The 17,684-nt window shown below is 37.2% G+C and overlaps 1 protein-coding gene across 1 annotated transcript in view; it reads left to right on the top strand.

Annotated features, from left to right (window-relative positions):
• Window positions 1–17,684, top strand: part of SLC26A7 (solute carrier family 26 member 7) — a 308,018-nt gene that overhangs the window by 276,283 nt on the left and 14,051 nt on the right. Inside the window, exons 12-15 of the mRNA XM_044668390.1 lie at window positions 315–421; window positions 3,187–3,253; window positions 8,258–8,395; window positions 14,552–14,600. Coding sequence (XP_044524325.1) covers window positions 315–421; window positions 3,187–3,253; window positions 8,258–8,395; window positions 14,552–14,600 — 361 coding nt within the window. The remainder of the gene's footprint in view (window positions 1–314; window positions 422–3,186; window positions 3,254–8,257; window positions 8,396–14,551; window positions 14,601–17,684) is intronic.

A 17,684-nucleotide genomic window follows, 5' to 3' on the forward strand; every position in this document is an offset into this window, starting at 1 on the left:
GGGAAACTCTGGGTACCTACTACGTGCATTTGAGAGTGCACATTAATGAAAATGTCCAGTGCCCATATATAGTCTCTTAATGAGGCTCAAAGCAGGGTTGGGGGTTCTATTCCTAGCTCTGCCATCCACTTTTCCGTGGAATCAGATTACATCATTCTCTCACTGGGCTTCAGTTTTTCCATCTGTTAAAAGAAATGATAGCTCCTTGGGGTAGGGCAGGGTAGGCCAGAATTGGTCACAAGAGCATTGTAAAGATAAAGCTCTGTAATCCTGAGGGAAAAGAAAAGGATGCTTAAAATGTGTTTCTTTTCCAGAGCATCTGGGTCAGCACCTACATATTTACAGTATGTTTTGCTGCTAATGTGGGGCTGCTCTTTGGTGTCGTCTGCACCATAGCTGTTGTGATTGTGCGTTTTCCAAGGTAAGCCATTCTATTTGTTTATTTTTGCTTTTTCCTCATTCTGGTAAGAAGCCTAGCGTATCTTTCTGTCTTCTCTTTTCTTCCTGCATTTTCTGTGATAGCCTAGATGAAGTCTTTGCTCAGAGCATGTGAGTATGTGTGTGTGTATATATGTATGTAGATATTTGTATGTGTGTGTCTCTATATAGGATCTTTTGTGTGTATGTTTGTAACTCTTTAGGTAGGTAGATATATAGACAGATAGACAGACAGAGACACAGGTAGATGGATGGAGGGATAGGCAGATCAGTAGATACGCAGATAGATAGACAGACAGAACGACAGACAGACAGACAGAACAACAGATAGACAGATAGTTCAGATCATCCAGTGGTTGGAAACCAAAACTCTCATATGTAGACAGGATCATTTTCTACCTTCATGTACATTCTCAATGTGTGTGCCTGTCTACATACATCTAGATGTACATATGTATATGCACACAAATGTATATGTACCTGTGTGTAGCCATTCATATTTCACATGCGCATTTTGTATTTTATATTTATACATACGCACAAAGTACACGAAGATAGAAAATGCCCCTTCCTACATGCGAAATAAAATCCTGCTTTTAAATTAAAGTATGAAGAATGTTGTGTTATGACTATCAAATGGAATATGTTAAAGGATGTGAAAATTAGGAAAACAACAAAACATCTGCATTTTCTAGATTCTAAAGTCATTTGAGAATGTGCAATTTTGGGACAATATCATCAAATGTCAATGACACATAGATCACAGGTCAATATTTAATGGTAAATTGTGTAATTTCTTGGCAAAGTTTATCATACAAACCCTGTGTACTTAGAAACCAGATGGAATCTCAACCCCTCAGACGATTTTGTAGAATTACAGCTCTTTAGGGACATAGGAACCCTAGATAGAGATCATCTCTACCAATTTCCTCATTTTACAGACGAGAATACTGAAATTATTGAGAGGAATAAGTCACTTACCCAGGATGACCCAGCTAGAACCCAAGTCTCCTAAACTCTGTTGATGCTAAGTTAAATCAATTGAGTCTGACTCTGTGACCCCATTTGGAATTTTCTTGGCAAAGATACTAGAGTGGTTTGCCATTTCCTTCTCTAGTTCTCTAGTTTAACAGAAGGGGAAACTGAGGCAAACAAAATTAAGTAATCTGCCCAGTGTCACATAGGTAGTAAGTATCTGAGACTGGATTTGAACCAAGGCCTTCCTAATTCCAGGCCTGGTGTTCTATCCACTGTGAAACCTTCCTTCTTTACTACCAACTCATTGCTTTTCCTAATGTAGCAAACAATTTGTCAAGGGTTACACCAAATTTCTTTTTAACTGAAGTATCTGTCCCTTTGTGACCCGTTTGCTGACCCATTTGCTCTACTGACAGTCTCTTCTTTTGCTTCCCTCTCTGACTCATGCCCCCCTTATTCTCTCCTCTTCCCTCTGTGATTTATTTTCCCTCCAGACAGATGCTCCTTTTGATAAAATCAACAAATTCAACAAATTCAACCTTAGATACTAGCTGTGTGATCCTGATCAAATCATTCCTCTCTCTGGGACAGCTTCCTCATCTGCAAAATGAAGTAGGGAGGGCTAGACTCAATGGCTTTGAAAGATCCTTCCAGCTCTACCCCCTTGCCTGTTCCTCCTCACTTAGCACTCGGTTCCCCCTCATCTTATTTGCTCTGGGATTTTTCAGCTTTCTCTCTGATGTGATAACATACATGAAAGGACTGTGAAAGTAAAAAGTACAAATAAGTACAATACAAATTTAAGGTGATATTATTGTTACCGTTTATTACTATTATTCTACTAAATTTTCCCAGTGATATTAACTTTCTTAATTTGATCATTTCTTAGATCCATCTCTATTGCAAATATTTATATGGTAACTGTAGTGTCATGGAAATTTGGAAATCAAGTAGAAGTGAGCAATAATAGTCATTGGTTCTCAGTTATGAGCTTCTACTCCTGTTCTGGTACTGTGGCCTGAGCACAAACACCGATGTTGGTTAGAAGACACGGGTTTGTTTTCCAGCTCTACTGTTTACTTGCCACATGACCTTTGTCAAATCACTTGGTTTCTAGGAAGCATAGTTCCTTCATCTATAAGGTGGAGATTCACCATGCCTGACCTACCTAGCTAATAGAGGAGAATATTTTATGGCTATCTAAAAAGCAAGTTATTATTATCACAAACCAGCCATTGCTTTAGCAATGTTAAACTATTATTCCTTAATCTCTTCTTTTAGCCTTATTGGGTTGTACCTAGTTGAATCTAAAAAGATTCTAGAGATAATTATTAAGTTTCACTTCTAATGAACAATTGTTTTAAACAAAGAAACTGAGATGAAGCCCTGTTTAGGCTCAGAGGAGACTGCCTCATCAAAATTCCAGGAGTTAATATCCAGTGTGTGAATACATTTTTTTTTATCTTAAAATCACAATTGTATCAAAAGGATGATAAGCTCATTTGGACCTATGGTTGGACTTAGCATTAACATAATTTAACCATTAATGATGAAAGGCTAGGATAACATTAGCCACCTAGAAAATTTTCATCCTTATCAATAATAAGAGATTTGAATGAAATAAAACACAATTAATCTTAATTAGTCTTCATTTTAAAAAATCATATGAATCATAGACATTTATAGGCATATTAAAATTCAAAAAAAGTAAACCAATACTTTTTTTTTACTTTGACCTTTAAAACTTTTTTCTATTTGCCATACTTCCAGAGCCAAGACACTGAGTCTGAAAAATATGAAAGAATTGCAATATAGAGTGAAGACAGAAGTCGAGGGTGTAAGTTTGCCTTTCTGATTATTGTTCCATAATAGTCTTGTATTTTGTGTTAGGTCTTAATAGTTTTATTAGAACTGTCTGATGATTTTAAGAAGTTGATAAAGAATTTTTAAAAAGAGTCAGAATGAGCATTTCTTTCCATTGCCAACTGGCCTCAAATTCCCCAACCAAATCTTTAACCTTCATATGAAACAGAGATGGGGGAACATGGCGGGGGGGGAAGAAAGGAGAAAATTGAAATGGGCAGATGGAAGCCCCAGAGAGCTCTGGTGTTTACCTACTGCTTTTGCCCAGTGAATGAGGTAATAGTGGCAATGATGGTGCTAGTACTGATGATGGTAACATTTGTCTGGCACTTTCTGGTCTGCAAAGCCCTTGAAATGAATGATCTCATTTGTTCCTGTCAATAACCTTGGGAGGTCAGTGCTGGCATCATCCTCACTTTTGGAGACAAGGAAACTGGGACTCAGAGGAGTAAAGTGACTTATTCAGGGCCATACAGTTAGTGCATCTCTGAAATGAGAATTGGTGTTATTTGGACCTCTCATGTGATTGATTTTTAAAAGGTTCAGCATCTCTTATAAGAGAAGAACACATAATTCTTTAGTCTTGACCACCTATAGACGTATCTCTAACCCTTGTTTTTAACTTTCATCTTCTCGTTTATAAGGATAAGTAAACCAGTCTGGGGATAGGGTAAGGGTGAGAAGGTTAATTTGGATATTTGCCAAAATTTCAAACTGACCTTATTTTGAACCTGTCCTGTGAATATTTGGTTAAACTTTTTTTCTTGTTATTTTAAAAATTCATTTGTCTCTGTATTTCTCATTCCTGTAGAGATTGAAAGAACTGGCCCCTTGCCTGAAAAACTATTCTCAGGGTATTTCCAAATTAGCTGGAAGTACTAAGCCTTTATAATCCTCCTGAGAAATCTTATGCTTTTGAAAGAGGATGGTTAATTAAACTCAAGGGGTCCTAATAATTTCTGAACAAACATTAGTAAATTAATCAACAAGCATTTCCCAAGGACCTTCTGTGTGCTGGGCACTGTGCTAGATTCTGGAGATACAAAAATTAAGCTGTATACATATAAGTATATACAAACACATAGAAAATAAGTTTAAGATCATTTCAGGAGAGGAAGATTAATATTAGCCCTGGCGGGGGGAGGTAGGAGAGTTTTCATTCAGGAGTTGGCTTTTGAGCTGAGCTTTGAAGGGAACCATGGATTCTGTGTAGCAGAGTTGAGGAGGAAGTGCAGTCCAGTCATTTTGGGAAAGATGGGTATGACAAATAGCAGAAAGCCAGTTCTTAACAACTTAACAATTGGAAAGTGAGCAAACTACGTGGTACAATTGCTTTGTTGTTTGAGAAGACTCAGCCTTCTGGATCCCAAGAAAGTTAATATTTATTATCAGAAACAGGAATGATGAAGGGCCAGGGCAGGATTGGGAGTGTGAAACAAATTAAACAAACCAAAAATCAGATGTGAATCACTAGCTCAACTCTTAAACTATTCTCCTCTTCAATCACATTTTCAGTTCCTGTTTCTTCACTATTTCATCCTAAGCCACTACTAAATCTGTGACAAGATGCTATTTTTTATGCTTTGTGAATGGGAGAAGATAATAATAATAACTGGTTTTCTGAACAACAAACAAAAACTACACGCAACTTTTAGGATTCGTGATGTCAGCATCAAACTGGAAGGGATCGTCCTCAAACCGAAACCCTGTAGCTAAGGAAACAGGGCTTATGGAGGTTAAATAACTTGCCCAGGCTCACAAAGAGTAGTTAAATGTTTGAGGTAGGACTTGAACCCTTCTTCTTGACTCCGACTCTCTTATATCCACTCTACCAGAATGAATATGTCTCATGAGAATCCCTTCAACTGACAGAGGTCAAAAGCTTTCCATAACTCAATACAGAATTTCGCAAACTTTTTAGTCTTAGGATCTCTTCATAATCTCAAAAATTCATTGAGGAAAGCTTCCTTCCAACCACCACCCAAAGAAGTTCTGTTTACATGGAATATATTTAGGGATCATATTAGAAATGTGAAAGACATAGGATTTTTAGGCATAAGAGACAGCTAGTGACACAGTGGATAAAGTGCTGATCCTGGAGTTAGTTAGATCTGAGTTCAAATGTGGCTTCTGATACTTAGAAGTGTGTGATCCTGAACAAGTCATTTCATCTTTCTTTGCCTCAGTTTCCTTAACTCTAAAATAGGAATCATAATAGCACCTACTTCTCAGGATTGTTGTGGGGATAAAATGAGAGGATACTTGTAAAGCTTTCAGTGCAAGTGCTTGACATATAGTGGGTTCTACCTAAAATTTTATGACTTTGTTATAAAAATAGTTTAGGCCTCATAGACTTCTTGAGTCTCTGGGACTCCATGGACATGCAGACCACACTTTGAAAGCTGTTGCCTGAGTGGATAATATCTATATGTTTCTGAGGCTGAAAAGATTCTTCCTCTGCAATGACAGGCACATCTACTAGACATACCTCCAGATTTAACTAGTTCATTCCTCAGAAAATGGATGTAAAGCTGCTCACAGTGACACATGCTGTTAATACCTGCAGTTGGGGAGACTGAGGCTAGCAGATCTGACTCTTAAGAGTTCTGAGCTGCAATGTGCTAAGCAGATCCATTATTTAAATGAAGCTTGGCATTAATATGGGGATGATTCCCCAGGAGCAAGGGACTTCTACTTTTGCATAATTTTTGCAGAGATATTTTTTCCTCATGCCAGCATAGTAGGATCCATAAATGGGAATCTCTGTTTTGTTAGCCTGGACCACCAGCCCATGAGCTGGACTCTGAACTTGATCTTTACAGAGAGTCATATCCTTTGTTGGGGAGACACGTCTCCATCACGGAGACAGAAGAGACATGTAGAAGCTAATTGCTCACTGAGAGGTGGGAGAAGGGATTTTCTCAGTCAGAAGGAAATGCTAGAATCTAAGTATAAAGGTATGAAAACAAGGCACCCCTCACTCTCTTTTTGGGCCTTTCTATTGGTAGGCATGCTTTTACTCTCTTGGATTCCCAGAGGATTTCTCCCTGTCTTCATCTCTGCCTCTTGCAATCCCTGTCCCTGCTCAGGACTCAAGTCTTATGTGAGGTTGTTTTTGATCCCCCAAATGGCAAACATTTCACTTACTGCAAAACTTATTCCTTTGCGTTTATTATGTACATATTTGCTGTTAATGTATACATAAAGATGTCTTTTTCTCCCAGTAGATTACTGATTTAATTTTTGTTTGTGTATACCCAAGGCCTGGCACTGAAATGGTTTTGAACTGAAGTAGGTCCAGTAGAGACAAACATTCCTTAAACAGAACCTTTCCAAACTTGGGGAAATATGTTCCCACCAGTTAAAACCAAACCATAATGATCCTTTCTATTCCAGAACGACTTTAAAATCAGTTCTAAAGAAAGCTAGTGTCATTCTTCTCATAGGTTCAACCTAAAACAACTGGTTAGCATGCTCACATTGTCTTAATAATGGGTGATTTAGAATAATCTTGGCTAGTTTAGGACTTTATGATGATTGAATGTGACACGTCCAGGGGGTTATTCTTTTGTGGTCTGCTTGTGACTTAACTTCATTCGAAGTTGTTTTTGAAACCTAAAACTTAGTCTTAACCTGTTATATAGAGACAACCTAATGATTTACTGACATTTAAACAGACTCTTTTGGAGTCTGAGCCAGAGATACAGAGTTTGGAAGAGACTCTAGAAATTACCTAGTGTTGATTAAAATGAGTCTGGAATTTTAAAATCATTAACCAATGTCACATAAGCAGTGACCTTACTAGCTTTCCCCTAGCATAAGATAATTATTTTTTTATCATTCTCTTTGCTTATCTGCATCTCCCTGTATCTACTATTTTGAGAGAAGCACCTAAGTGTTAGGAAACCATGGTCTTTTAAAAATTGTTTAATGCACTGAGGATTTACCACTTTACCCCAATTGCCATTACCTCATGTCCTAGACAAGCAGTTGTCAACTCCTGATTTCAGAAGTAGCTCAGGAGTTCTCTTTCTTTCTTTCTTTGTTTTTAAAGCCTTACTTTCCATCTTAGAGTCAATGCTAAGTATTGGTTCCAAGGCAGAAAAAAAGTAAGAGCTAGGCAATGGGGGTGGTGACCTGCCATGAGTCATATACCAGGAAGTGTCTGAGATCAAATTTGAACCCAGTACCTTCTGTCTCTAGGCCTGGCTCTCAAATTCATTGAACTACCTAGCTGCCTTTTAGGAGTTTATTTTCAATAGCATGCCCCACGTTGCTTCCCCTAGATCCCTGGACAAAATTATAGTGACTTCCCTTTTCCTTTTCTTTGATCATAATCTCCTACCTGCCAGCAACCCCATTTTTTATTCCCGTTTCTCATGCTATTCCCTAGCTATCTAAAACCCAGGGCCATATTCTCCCCTGGGCTGCCCTCCACCAATCATCATTTCTCATTCCCTTAGTATGAAAGCTCTCTGGTAGAAGGAACAAGCACTGAAATCCTGATAGAGGTAATTAACTCTTAGTTATGAATGGTCAAGTGACTTTAACATTCAGGATTTCTTTTTAAAGGAAGAAATACAAATAAGTGAAGTAGATAGAAACATGTTTTTGAGTAGAGGAAAATTTTTGGCGTCCATTACTTATTTTTTTCCCCTCACCCCAACCCTATACCTTAAGGATATTGTTATTCACTGCAACATTCTATTTCCAAAAGGATGCTTATACCCTTTATAGTAAAGCCCTTCAGTGGAGATTGATTAAAATATTATGACCAATATGTTTTATGGTATGTCATCTCTCAGAGAAACATGAAGAAAAACAATGATCCCAAATTCTGTACCTTAACTCTGTATTGTCCTTAATTTTAAAGTTGAGTTATCAGTACAATTTAGTTTTGTTTAAGGATGAAAAATCATTTCTTATTTCAGGTAATAAAATGCAGAACTCTGAATTTTTGCCTTTTCTTCCCCAAAAGGAAAATTCACAACAGGTGAAAATGATCTCAATAAACAATCCACTTATTTTCCTCAATGCGAAGAAGTTCCATGCTGATTTAATGAACACAATCCAGAAGGATAATGCCAATAACCAGTCACCTGATGATATCAGCAAGGTAGGACATGCTGTTCCATCAATAGAAATTCAAACGAAAGACTGTCTTTTAGAATGATGTGTCTCCAACAAAATTAGAGAGTAGATATTTAGAGAAACCACCAACAAAAACTAAATTCTATTATCCCTTGCTTTTTTTTTAACCATTACCTTCCAACTTAGACTCAATGCTGTATTAGTTCCATGGTAGAAGAGTGGTATGGGGTAGGCAAGTGTAGTTAAGTGGCTTTCCCAGAGTCACACAGCTAGGAATTATCCCTTGCTTTTTAACTTTTATTCATTTATTCATTCATTCAATAAACCATTTATTGAATGGCTATTATATTCAAGGAACTATGCACAGTGCTTAGGGGAAAATAGAATGTTAGTTTCTCAAAAGTAGGTATTGTTTTAATCTATGTATTTGTAGCCCCAGTTCCTATTATAGTTCTTGGAATATAGAATGTGCTTAATAAATGTTTGTTAATTGATTAATAAAAGACAATTACTCAGGGGACATATGTCAAAAGTTGTCTTTATTTAAATATTTACAGGGCTGAAAGATTAGACTTCTGTTTGTCTGTCCAGAAGACAGAACTAGAGGGAAAGAATCAAAGTTTCAAATAAAACTAGTCTTAATATAAGGAAAAACCACCTAAAAGTTAGAGCTGACAAAGATTAGAACAGGATTCCTTGAAAGGCTCAGCTTTTCCTCAGAAAAAGCAAGATGACCATATGTGCATATATACATACACACACGTGTGTGTATATATGTGTGTGTATATATATATGTACATATATATGTATATATATATAAATATAGAAAGAGAGAGAGAATGGATTGTAGATTGGAGCATGAAGAGAGCTAAGAGGCCATCTAGTTCAGTCCCATCATATGACAAGAAATGAAAGTATATCATCTTAGAAATTTCTCTCTGGGTTTCATTTGTGCTAGATAGCCATTATTTGGCCCTTCTGTGACCTCCTATTCTTCCCCTCCTTATTTCTTTCCCAGATCCTCATGACTGCACTTGTTATACTCTCCTCCCTTCCTTATCTTGCCGTGGTAGTGAATTAGTTCAATTCTACACTATTTACTCCTGTCTGATTTCTCACTCCTTGGCTTATTGTTAGACATGCCTTGCTAAACTTCAATTTTATAACACTCCCACCGTGAACTTACTTTACTTCTATCTACATTATTTTCAATGAAGCTAGAGAAAATCATAAATTTTACTGATTGAGTCTTTTACAAATGTTGCTGACATATTTTCAACTGAGCCATTATTGCAAAAAGGCAATCCATTTATATATCTCCTTAAGTGATTTGTTATTCCACTCACCAAAGTAGAAATTCCAAACTATTGTTATCCATCCTTAAAACTCCTATGGCCTATCACTTGAATCTTGACTGAGGATCTAAGCTTTATATTTCACCAAAACAGTTGATACTTTACCAAGAGCTCCATCTTCTCTCCTCTTACTCCTCATCTCACATCACTCAGAAGTCTTTCTCTGCTCTCTTCTCCTTTTCCAATTCTTTCTCATGAAGAGGTGGACCTTCACCTCACCAATGCAGACCACTATATTTACACTGTTGATCTCATCTATTCCTATCTCCTCTATGTTCCTCCACTATCATCCCTACTGTTTTCTTAATCTTCCATATCTAGCTCCATCCCTGCTGTCTATAATTTTATTAGTTTCTCTAGTCTTTTTTTAAAATCAAGAACAAAAACAAAAAGCCCAACTTGATCCAACCAACCCCACAAATTGTTGTTTAATATCAGCCTTTCCTTGGCTAAATTCTATGAGGAGATCATCTATAGCAGTGATTCCCCAAAGTGGGCGCTACCATCCCCTGGTGGGTGCTACAGCGATCCAGGGGAGTGGTGATGGCCACGGGTGCATTTATCTTTCCTATTAATTGCTATTAAAATTAAAAAAATAATAATTTCCAGGGAACTAAGTAATATTTTTTTCTGGAAAAGGGGCGGTAGGCCAAAAAAGTTTGGGAACTGCTGATCTATACTATAGTAGTTTCCATTCCTTTCCTCTCACTCACTTCTGAATTACATGTAATCAGGCTTTTTAAAAATCTCATCATTTCACTTCTTTCCATTTGAATTTATCAAAGATCTCTTTTTAAAATTAAATTTTTTGAGATTACATGTTGATACAATTTTAATAACTATTTCTGACATTTTGCAATTCATGTTCTCTCTCCCTCAGTTTTTCTATTACAATCAAGAACCATCCTTAAGCCACTCAACTTTACAACCTTGACTCCTCACTTTCACTCACTCCACATATACAGTCAATCCATGGGCAAATCTTTTCATTTCTACCTTCACAATGCCTCTTGTGTGTATCTACTTCTCTACTTATACATCTTCACCCCTCCCCTGTCTCACCTCTCCATTCCAATACATCTTTCACTCAGCTCCCAAAGTGATTTTCCTAAAGTATAGGTCTGACCAAGAGGTAAAAGATTATTTCTAGCATAAATAGAAAATCCTAGTCAGCATTTAAAGCTCTTTACAGGCTGTGTGTTTTTTTTTAAATATTTCAGTATTCTGATTATAGTTTACATTAAAAAAACTATGATCCATTTCTATTACACACTGGCTGTCCCCCATATTTGGCATACTTCAACACTTCACTTCTAATTCTTACCTTCTCTAGACTTCTTCAAACCTCAGCTCAAGCATCATCTTCTTCATGAACCTTTCTATGCCCACCCTAGTCATTTCCCTCTAAGATTATGCTCCATTTCTAATGTATAAAGCTTATATGTAGTTATTTGCATGTTGCCTTTGCCATTAGAATGTGAGTTCTTTGAGAATAAGGACATTGCTTTTCCCCCCTTTCTTTGTATTCACAGCATTTAGAACAATGCCTGGCAGATAGTATGCACTTAATAAAACTTTGTTGACTGATTTTTTATTCTCCTCAGTGCCTTTCACAATCCCTTGCACACAGTAAGTACTCTGCGTTTGCAGTTATGGATGAGACTATTTTTCTCAAAGTCATTTTCTATGATGGATGTTGTTCAAAGTTTAGGGAAAATTAAAAATCTTTTATGTGAACATAAATGAGTTTAACTAGCATTTTGCACCTTTCTACCTTTAACCAAGTTGAAGGTAATACATTAGCAAACCATGAAGTTATTCGGATCTTGTTTCTTTAAAGAAAAAAATAAAAAATTCTTTATGATTATTCAAGGTATTTTTAGAGTTATGGATGGTAAGGACAGGAAAGAAGATTGGAGTATGATATTTAGGAAGGTTTCCCTTAAAAGCTGAACTAGTGTTTTTTGAAAAGCTTTATCTTTTTTTGTTGAAAGCTTTATCTTCTTATCTTTAAAATGAGAGAGTTGGATGAGATTCTTCCTATGGTTCATTCCCTCCCAAACATTCTAATATTTTCCTTTGCAGAGTAAAAAAAGAAGTTTTTGTATGCAATTGGGAAAAATAAAATATTATTAAAAGAAGAAAAGTAAATAGAATATAATCACATTAGGGTGTAACAGGACACTGGACACAGTGTCTTCTGGCAGGCAAAAGCTTCAGCCATTCTCCTCAGGTAAATTAATCAACTGTAATTTGGGAATATGTTTAATGTCAGAACCCTGATCCAGACTGTCACACTGTAGAATTGCCATGAGTGAAACAATACCTTGACATATTTTCATAAAGTTCCACACATGAACATTAAGCTTTTGTGCTAATATTAACTATCCTTATTCTGTTGAAACTGCCATTGGGAAATTATAGTTAAGTCATTGGCTGTGGCTCTTAATGGTTTTTGGTTCCATGGACACCTTTGGCTGTCTGGTGATGCCTAGTGACCACCCTCTAGGATAATGCTCTTTGCCTATATTCTTCATAGAAGGAACTACAAAATTTCACTTAGAGGTTAGTGATAAGTTTCTTTTTCCCCTTCCAAGTTCACAAGTGCCCTGAAGTCTATTCAAAGACCCCCTTACAGATTTATGTACCCCAGATTAAGATTCCCTGGTTTAATGAACTGACAACATATGTATTATTGGAATACAAATTTCTCTGTTCTTCCCCTGTTATTCAAAGTCTGATATAATAGCACACTTGAGGCATCCTGAACCTGGAATCACAAAATCTGAGTTGAACATTTCAGCTCTTTTCCTTATAACAGTTTAATTTAACAGTATCCTTATCGGGGCAGCTGGGTAGCTCAGTGGATTGAGAGCCAGGCCTAGAGACGGGAGGTCCTAGGTTCAAATCCGGCCTCAGACACTTCCCACCTGTGTGACCCTGGGCAAGTCACTTGACCCCCATTGCCTACCCTTACCAATCCTCCACCTATAAATCAATACACAGAAGTTAAGGGTTTAAAATTAAAAAACAAAAACAAAAACAAAAACAAAAACAAAAACAGTATCCTTATCTAGATGACACAGTGGAATAGAACACTGGGCTTGAAATTAGGAAGACTCATATTCATGAGTTCAAATCCAGCTTCAGACACTTATTAGCTGTGTAGCCATGGGAAAGTCACTTGACCCTGTTTGCCCCAGTTTTTTCATCTATAAAATAAACTGGAGAAGGAAATGGCAAACCACTCCAGTGTCTTTGCCAAGAAAACCACCAAACCGGGTCATGAAGAGTTGGACACAACTGAAATAACTGAACAACAACCTTATCTGTAAAATGGAATGTCCTTTAGCTCTATTAATATATAGTCCTTGCAGCTTCCATAGAATGTAAGATCCTGGAGGCAGGGATAGTTTGGTTTTATCTTTCTGTAGCTAGTTCCAAGACAGGTTCATACACACACACACACACACACACACACACATACTTTTGTTGTTGTTGTTGTCATTCAGTCATTCAATTGTGTCCAACTCCCAACTCTTCTGGACCATAGCATGCCAGGCCCTTCTGTCCTTTGCTATGTCTTCAAGACCATCCAAGTTCATGTTCATTGCTTCCTTGACTCTATCCAGCCCCTTTTCCTTTTGCCTTCAAACTTTTTCAGCATCAGGGTCTTTTCCAGTGAGTCATATCTTCTCATTATGTGACCAAAGTATGTAACCTTCAGCTTCAATATTTGACCTTCCAGTGAAGAGACTGAATTAATTTCCTTAAGTATCTATTGATTTGAACTCCTTGCTATCCAAGGGACTCTTGGGGGAAGAGGCCGAGCTCCTTGGAGAGGCTCCAGAGGCCCATACCCTTCCCTTGCCTTTTGGGGGATGGGGCCAGGCTACCAGCTCTGGGTCAGCTGTACCCCTCAGCTCTCAAAGGAGGAGCATGGCCACCATGCTTACTCCTGGGAGCCTGAGAGGTGTGGCCATCAGACTCCCTCCTGCTTCTTGGCCCAAAAGAGCTGGAGGGGAATGACCACAGCTGCTGCTTAGCAGGGGGAGACTGGTGGGGAGGCTGAGGGGCAGAGCCATGCCCGGGGCTCAGCCCCTGTGATGGTTAAGAGAGGCTAGAATGCTCCACTCCCTGCATTCAGGGGCAGGCCAGGCTTCCAGCTGGCTAAGCCAAGGGTCTTTGTGCGCTCATAGAAAGGTCTCTGTATGCCATCTTTGGCACACATGCCGTTTTGCCATCACAGCCTTAGAATATAGATCTTACATTCCAGATTCTTATGCAATATTGATGTTTACAGTATCAGACTATCTATCCTCTCATTCTCAGTCACATCTGCGGCTAGAATTCCATTTTTCTTTGGCTCAGCCACTGCATTAGTATTGGAACTACTTGTGATTAGACTCTGCTCTTCCCCAAAAGTACATTGGATATCTTTCCCCCGAGGGGCTTATCTTCTAGTTTCATCTCTTTGGGTCATTTTAATACTATCCAGGAGGTTTTCTTTGCAAAAGTCCTGGAGTGGTTTGTCATTTTCTTCTCTGTTGGATCAACTTTTGTCAGAACTCTTCACTATAATGTGTATATCTTGAGTAACTCTGAATGGCATGGCTCATTTGTTGAGCTACCCAACCCTCTCTGCCATGACATGGCAGTGATCCAAGAGAGGTTGTCTATATTAGACTCTTAGCAAATACTTATTGGATTGGGAAAATGTTATATTTTGTTTTTAGCTTGGAAAGAGGAAAAGAATGGTATTGCATGAAAGTTAAGAACTAATACTTGAAGTATGTTGTTTCTCTTACATATTGTTTTCTTTTCAGTGTGAACAAAACACGTTGCTCAATTCTACATTCAATGGTACCTGTAATGGTAAGTTAGCCACTGAATGAATTTAAAATAACCTAAATTGAATCAATATCAAGTCAAGGTGGGGAGGCATATCATTTTTTATTGTTTTCATTTTCTGATTGTTTTGTTCATGGAGTATACCTAATTATTTTTCCATCAAACACAAGAACAAAATATGAATTTCTGTCCATTTTCTCAAAATAGAACATTTTTCTCACTGGGAGACTCATGTCCTGAAATGTCTTTTATTTAGTCAGAGGCAATGGTAAAACTCAAAAATTTAGTGGTGTATCAAAGCATTTATTGATATAATTAAATCCAAAATGTCATATTCAAGGGCAAAGGTAGCTTTATATATATTTAAACCTTCTGAATTGTCTTTCAGATGCTAGGGAGTCATGTGGGGCAAAAGACAAGGGTCTTCTGAATGCCAGGAGTCATGAGACCTTTAGAATGCCTGCACATTGTGGATACCCAGCTTTCTCTACCCCACTATCTTAAGAGTTTTTTTTTTTAAATAGATACACAAAAGACTTTGTCTCCTTTCTTATTCAGAAAGAAGATGGGGGAAAGAAGCCTGGTGTAACTTCAGTTTTCTCTTTAAAATACAAAGGTTTTCTTGGGATACCAAAGAAAGGAGTAAAGGCTTGTGTTAAATTTCTACAATCCCCCTATGTTTCATTGGGAGACATATTAGTCTTCCCAACAAATCATTCCATGTATTTTATATATATATATATATATATACATATATATATATATATACACACACACAATTCATGATTGTCTCACCAAAATACCCAAGGGCCTAAATGTATTATACATTTCATAGAGGATCTAACTATATTTGGATTTTTTAACATATTAAAAATGATCAATAAATAATATTTTTACAAGGAGCCATTAAGAGGCATTCTCCTTTTTTGACTAAGAGTTTTACAATCAAAATAGAATATTGATGTATGGGAAGGACTAAAGGAGTGGATGACCTAATTCCCACAGTTCAGTTTATTATATTCAAAGGCTCACTCGGAGTCTTAAGATGCATTGTCTGATTTCTGGGGACATTTTCTATTGCTGTCATCTTTTCTAAAATGATGATGATCCTTACAGCATTGTCTCTGGATGATCTGCTTTCCTGGTCCAGGTCAATGGCAATATCTTTTCCTAAAATTGCTTTTAAAAAAATCTTAATCTGTGAACCTTTAGGATATTGTGGAATTTAACATAAGCCCATATCCCTTAGTTTGGCACTCCAAAACAACCTTAAGATTTTCCTTTTAAAACGCAGAGATGTCTTGAGGTGCCAAAGAAAGGGGCACAGGCTATGTTAAATTTCCACATGTCTTTGGCCAAATCTCTTTACCTCAATTAATTTGTTTCCTCATTTGTAAAATGGGGTTAATAATAGAATCTATCTCAGTACTGCTGTGATGAAAAAATTTGGTAAAATATATAGAGTGCTTTGCAAACCTTAAGATATATGTAGCTAGGTCATATAATACAACAATGCTAGTTATTATTTATGCTGTTAGGTGGTATAGTGAATAGAATGCTGGGCCTAGAGCCAAGAAGATTCAGTCCACTGAGTTCAAATCTGGCATTAGATACTTGTTAGCTATGCGATCATGGGCAAGTCACTTAGCCTTATTTGCCTCAGTTTCTTATCTGTAAAATGAGCTGGAAAAGGAAATGGCAAACTATTCCAATATCTTTGCCAAGAAAATCCCAAATGGATTCATAAAGAGTTGGGCATGATTGCAATGAATGAACAACAACAACAATTGTTATTATTATTATTATTGTCAGTAAGCATTTATTAAGCACTGACTATATACTAGGCACTATGATAAAGTCATAGGGATACAAAGAGGCAGAAAACAAATAAAGAAAGAAAAAAAACAGTTCTTGTTGTCAAGGAACTCAGTCTCATGGTAAAGTTACATGCAAATAACTATTTACAAACAAGATATATATGTAGGATAAATTAGAGATGTTAGTATTCTCTTGAAAGCTAATTGCAATGCCAAAGCCTTGATTGTTGGGCTGAATAAAGTAAGGATTCCTAGAAAGAAAAGAGAGGGAAGTAAAATGAGAAGGAGAAATTTTTGTCCTTAACTGTGGTTTCACAGGTGTAGGGCCTGGTGAGGAGACTCCCCCTTTCTTTCCATGTGTATCGCAACTATTCTGCCACATAGAATTTGAGAGATTCCTGGGCCACTGAGTAGGCAAATGACTTGTCCAGCATCACATGACTGGAAGGTATTAGAGGTATGACTTCAAGCTGCGACCAGAAAAGTGCTTATAATGATGTGTGACCTGATAGAGACACCAGTTTTCTTTGTGTGGAGGCTCAATAATGATGTTTTTTTTTTATTTTGACCTTTATTAAAATGACAATTATTAGGTCTAGATCAACATCTCACACCCTACACCAAGATAAATTCAGAATGGGTGAATGACTTGAATATAAAGAGGGAAACTATAGATAAGTTAAGTGAACACAGAATAGTATACTTGTCAGATCTCTGGGAAAGGAAAGACTTTAAAACCAAGCAAGAGTTAGAGAAAATTACAAAATGTAAATTAAATGGTTTTGATTATATTAAACTAAAAAGCTTTTGTACAAACAAAAACAATGTAGTCAAAATCAGGAGGGAAACAACAAATTGGGAAAAAATCTTTATAACGAAAAACTCCGACAGGGGTCTAATCACTCAAATATACAAGGAGTTAAAGCAATTGTATAAAAAATCAAGCCATTCTCCAACTGATAAACGGGCAAGAGACATGAATAGGCAATTTTCAGGTAAAGAAATCAAAAGTATCAATAAGCACATGAGAAAGTGTTCCAAATCTCTAATAATTAGAGAAATGCAAATCAAAACAACTCTGAGGTACCACCTCACACCTAGCAGATTGGCTAAAATGAAAGAAGGGGAGAGTAATGAATGTTGGAGGGGATGTGGCAAAATTGGGACATTAATGCATTGCTGGTGGAGTTGTGAACTGATCCAGCCATTCTGGCTGGCAATTTGGAATCATGCTCAAAGGGCTATAAAAGAATGCCTGCCCTTTGACCCAGCCATACCATTGTTGGGTTTG

The sequence above is a fragment of the Gracilinanus agilis genome, chromosome 1 (assembly GCF_016433145.1).
Source record: "Gracilinanus agilis isolate LMUSP501 chromosome 1, AgileGrace, whole genome shotgun sequence".
In the NCBI taxonomy this organism is placed as follows: Eukaryota; Metazoa; Chordata; class Mammalia; order Didelphimorphia; family Didelphidae; genus Gracilinanus; species Gracilinanus agilis.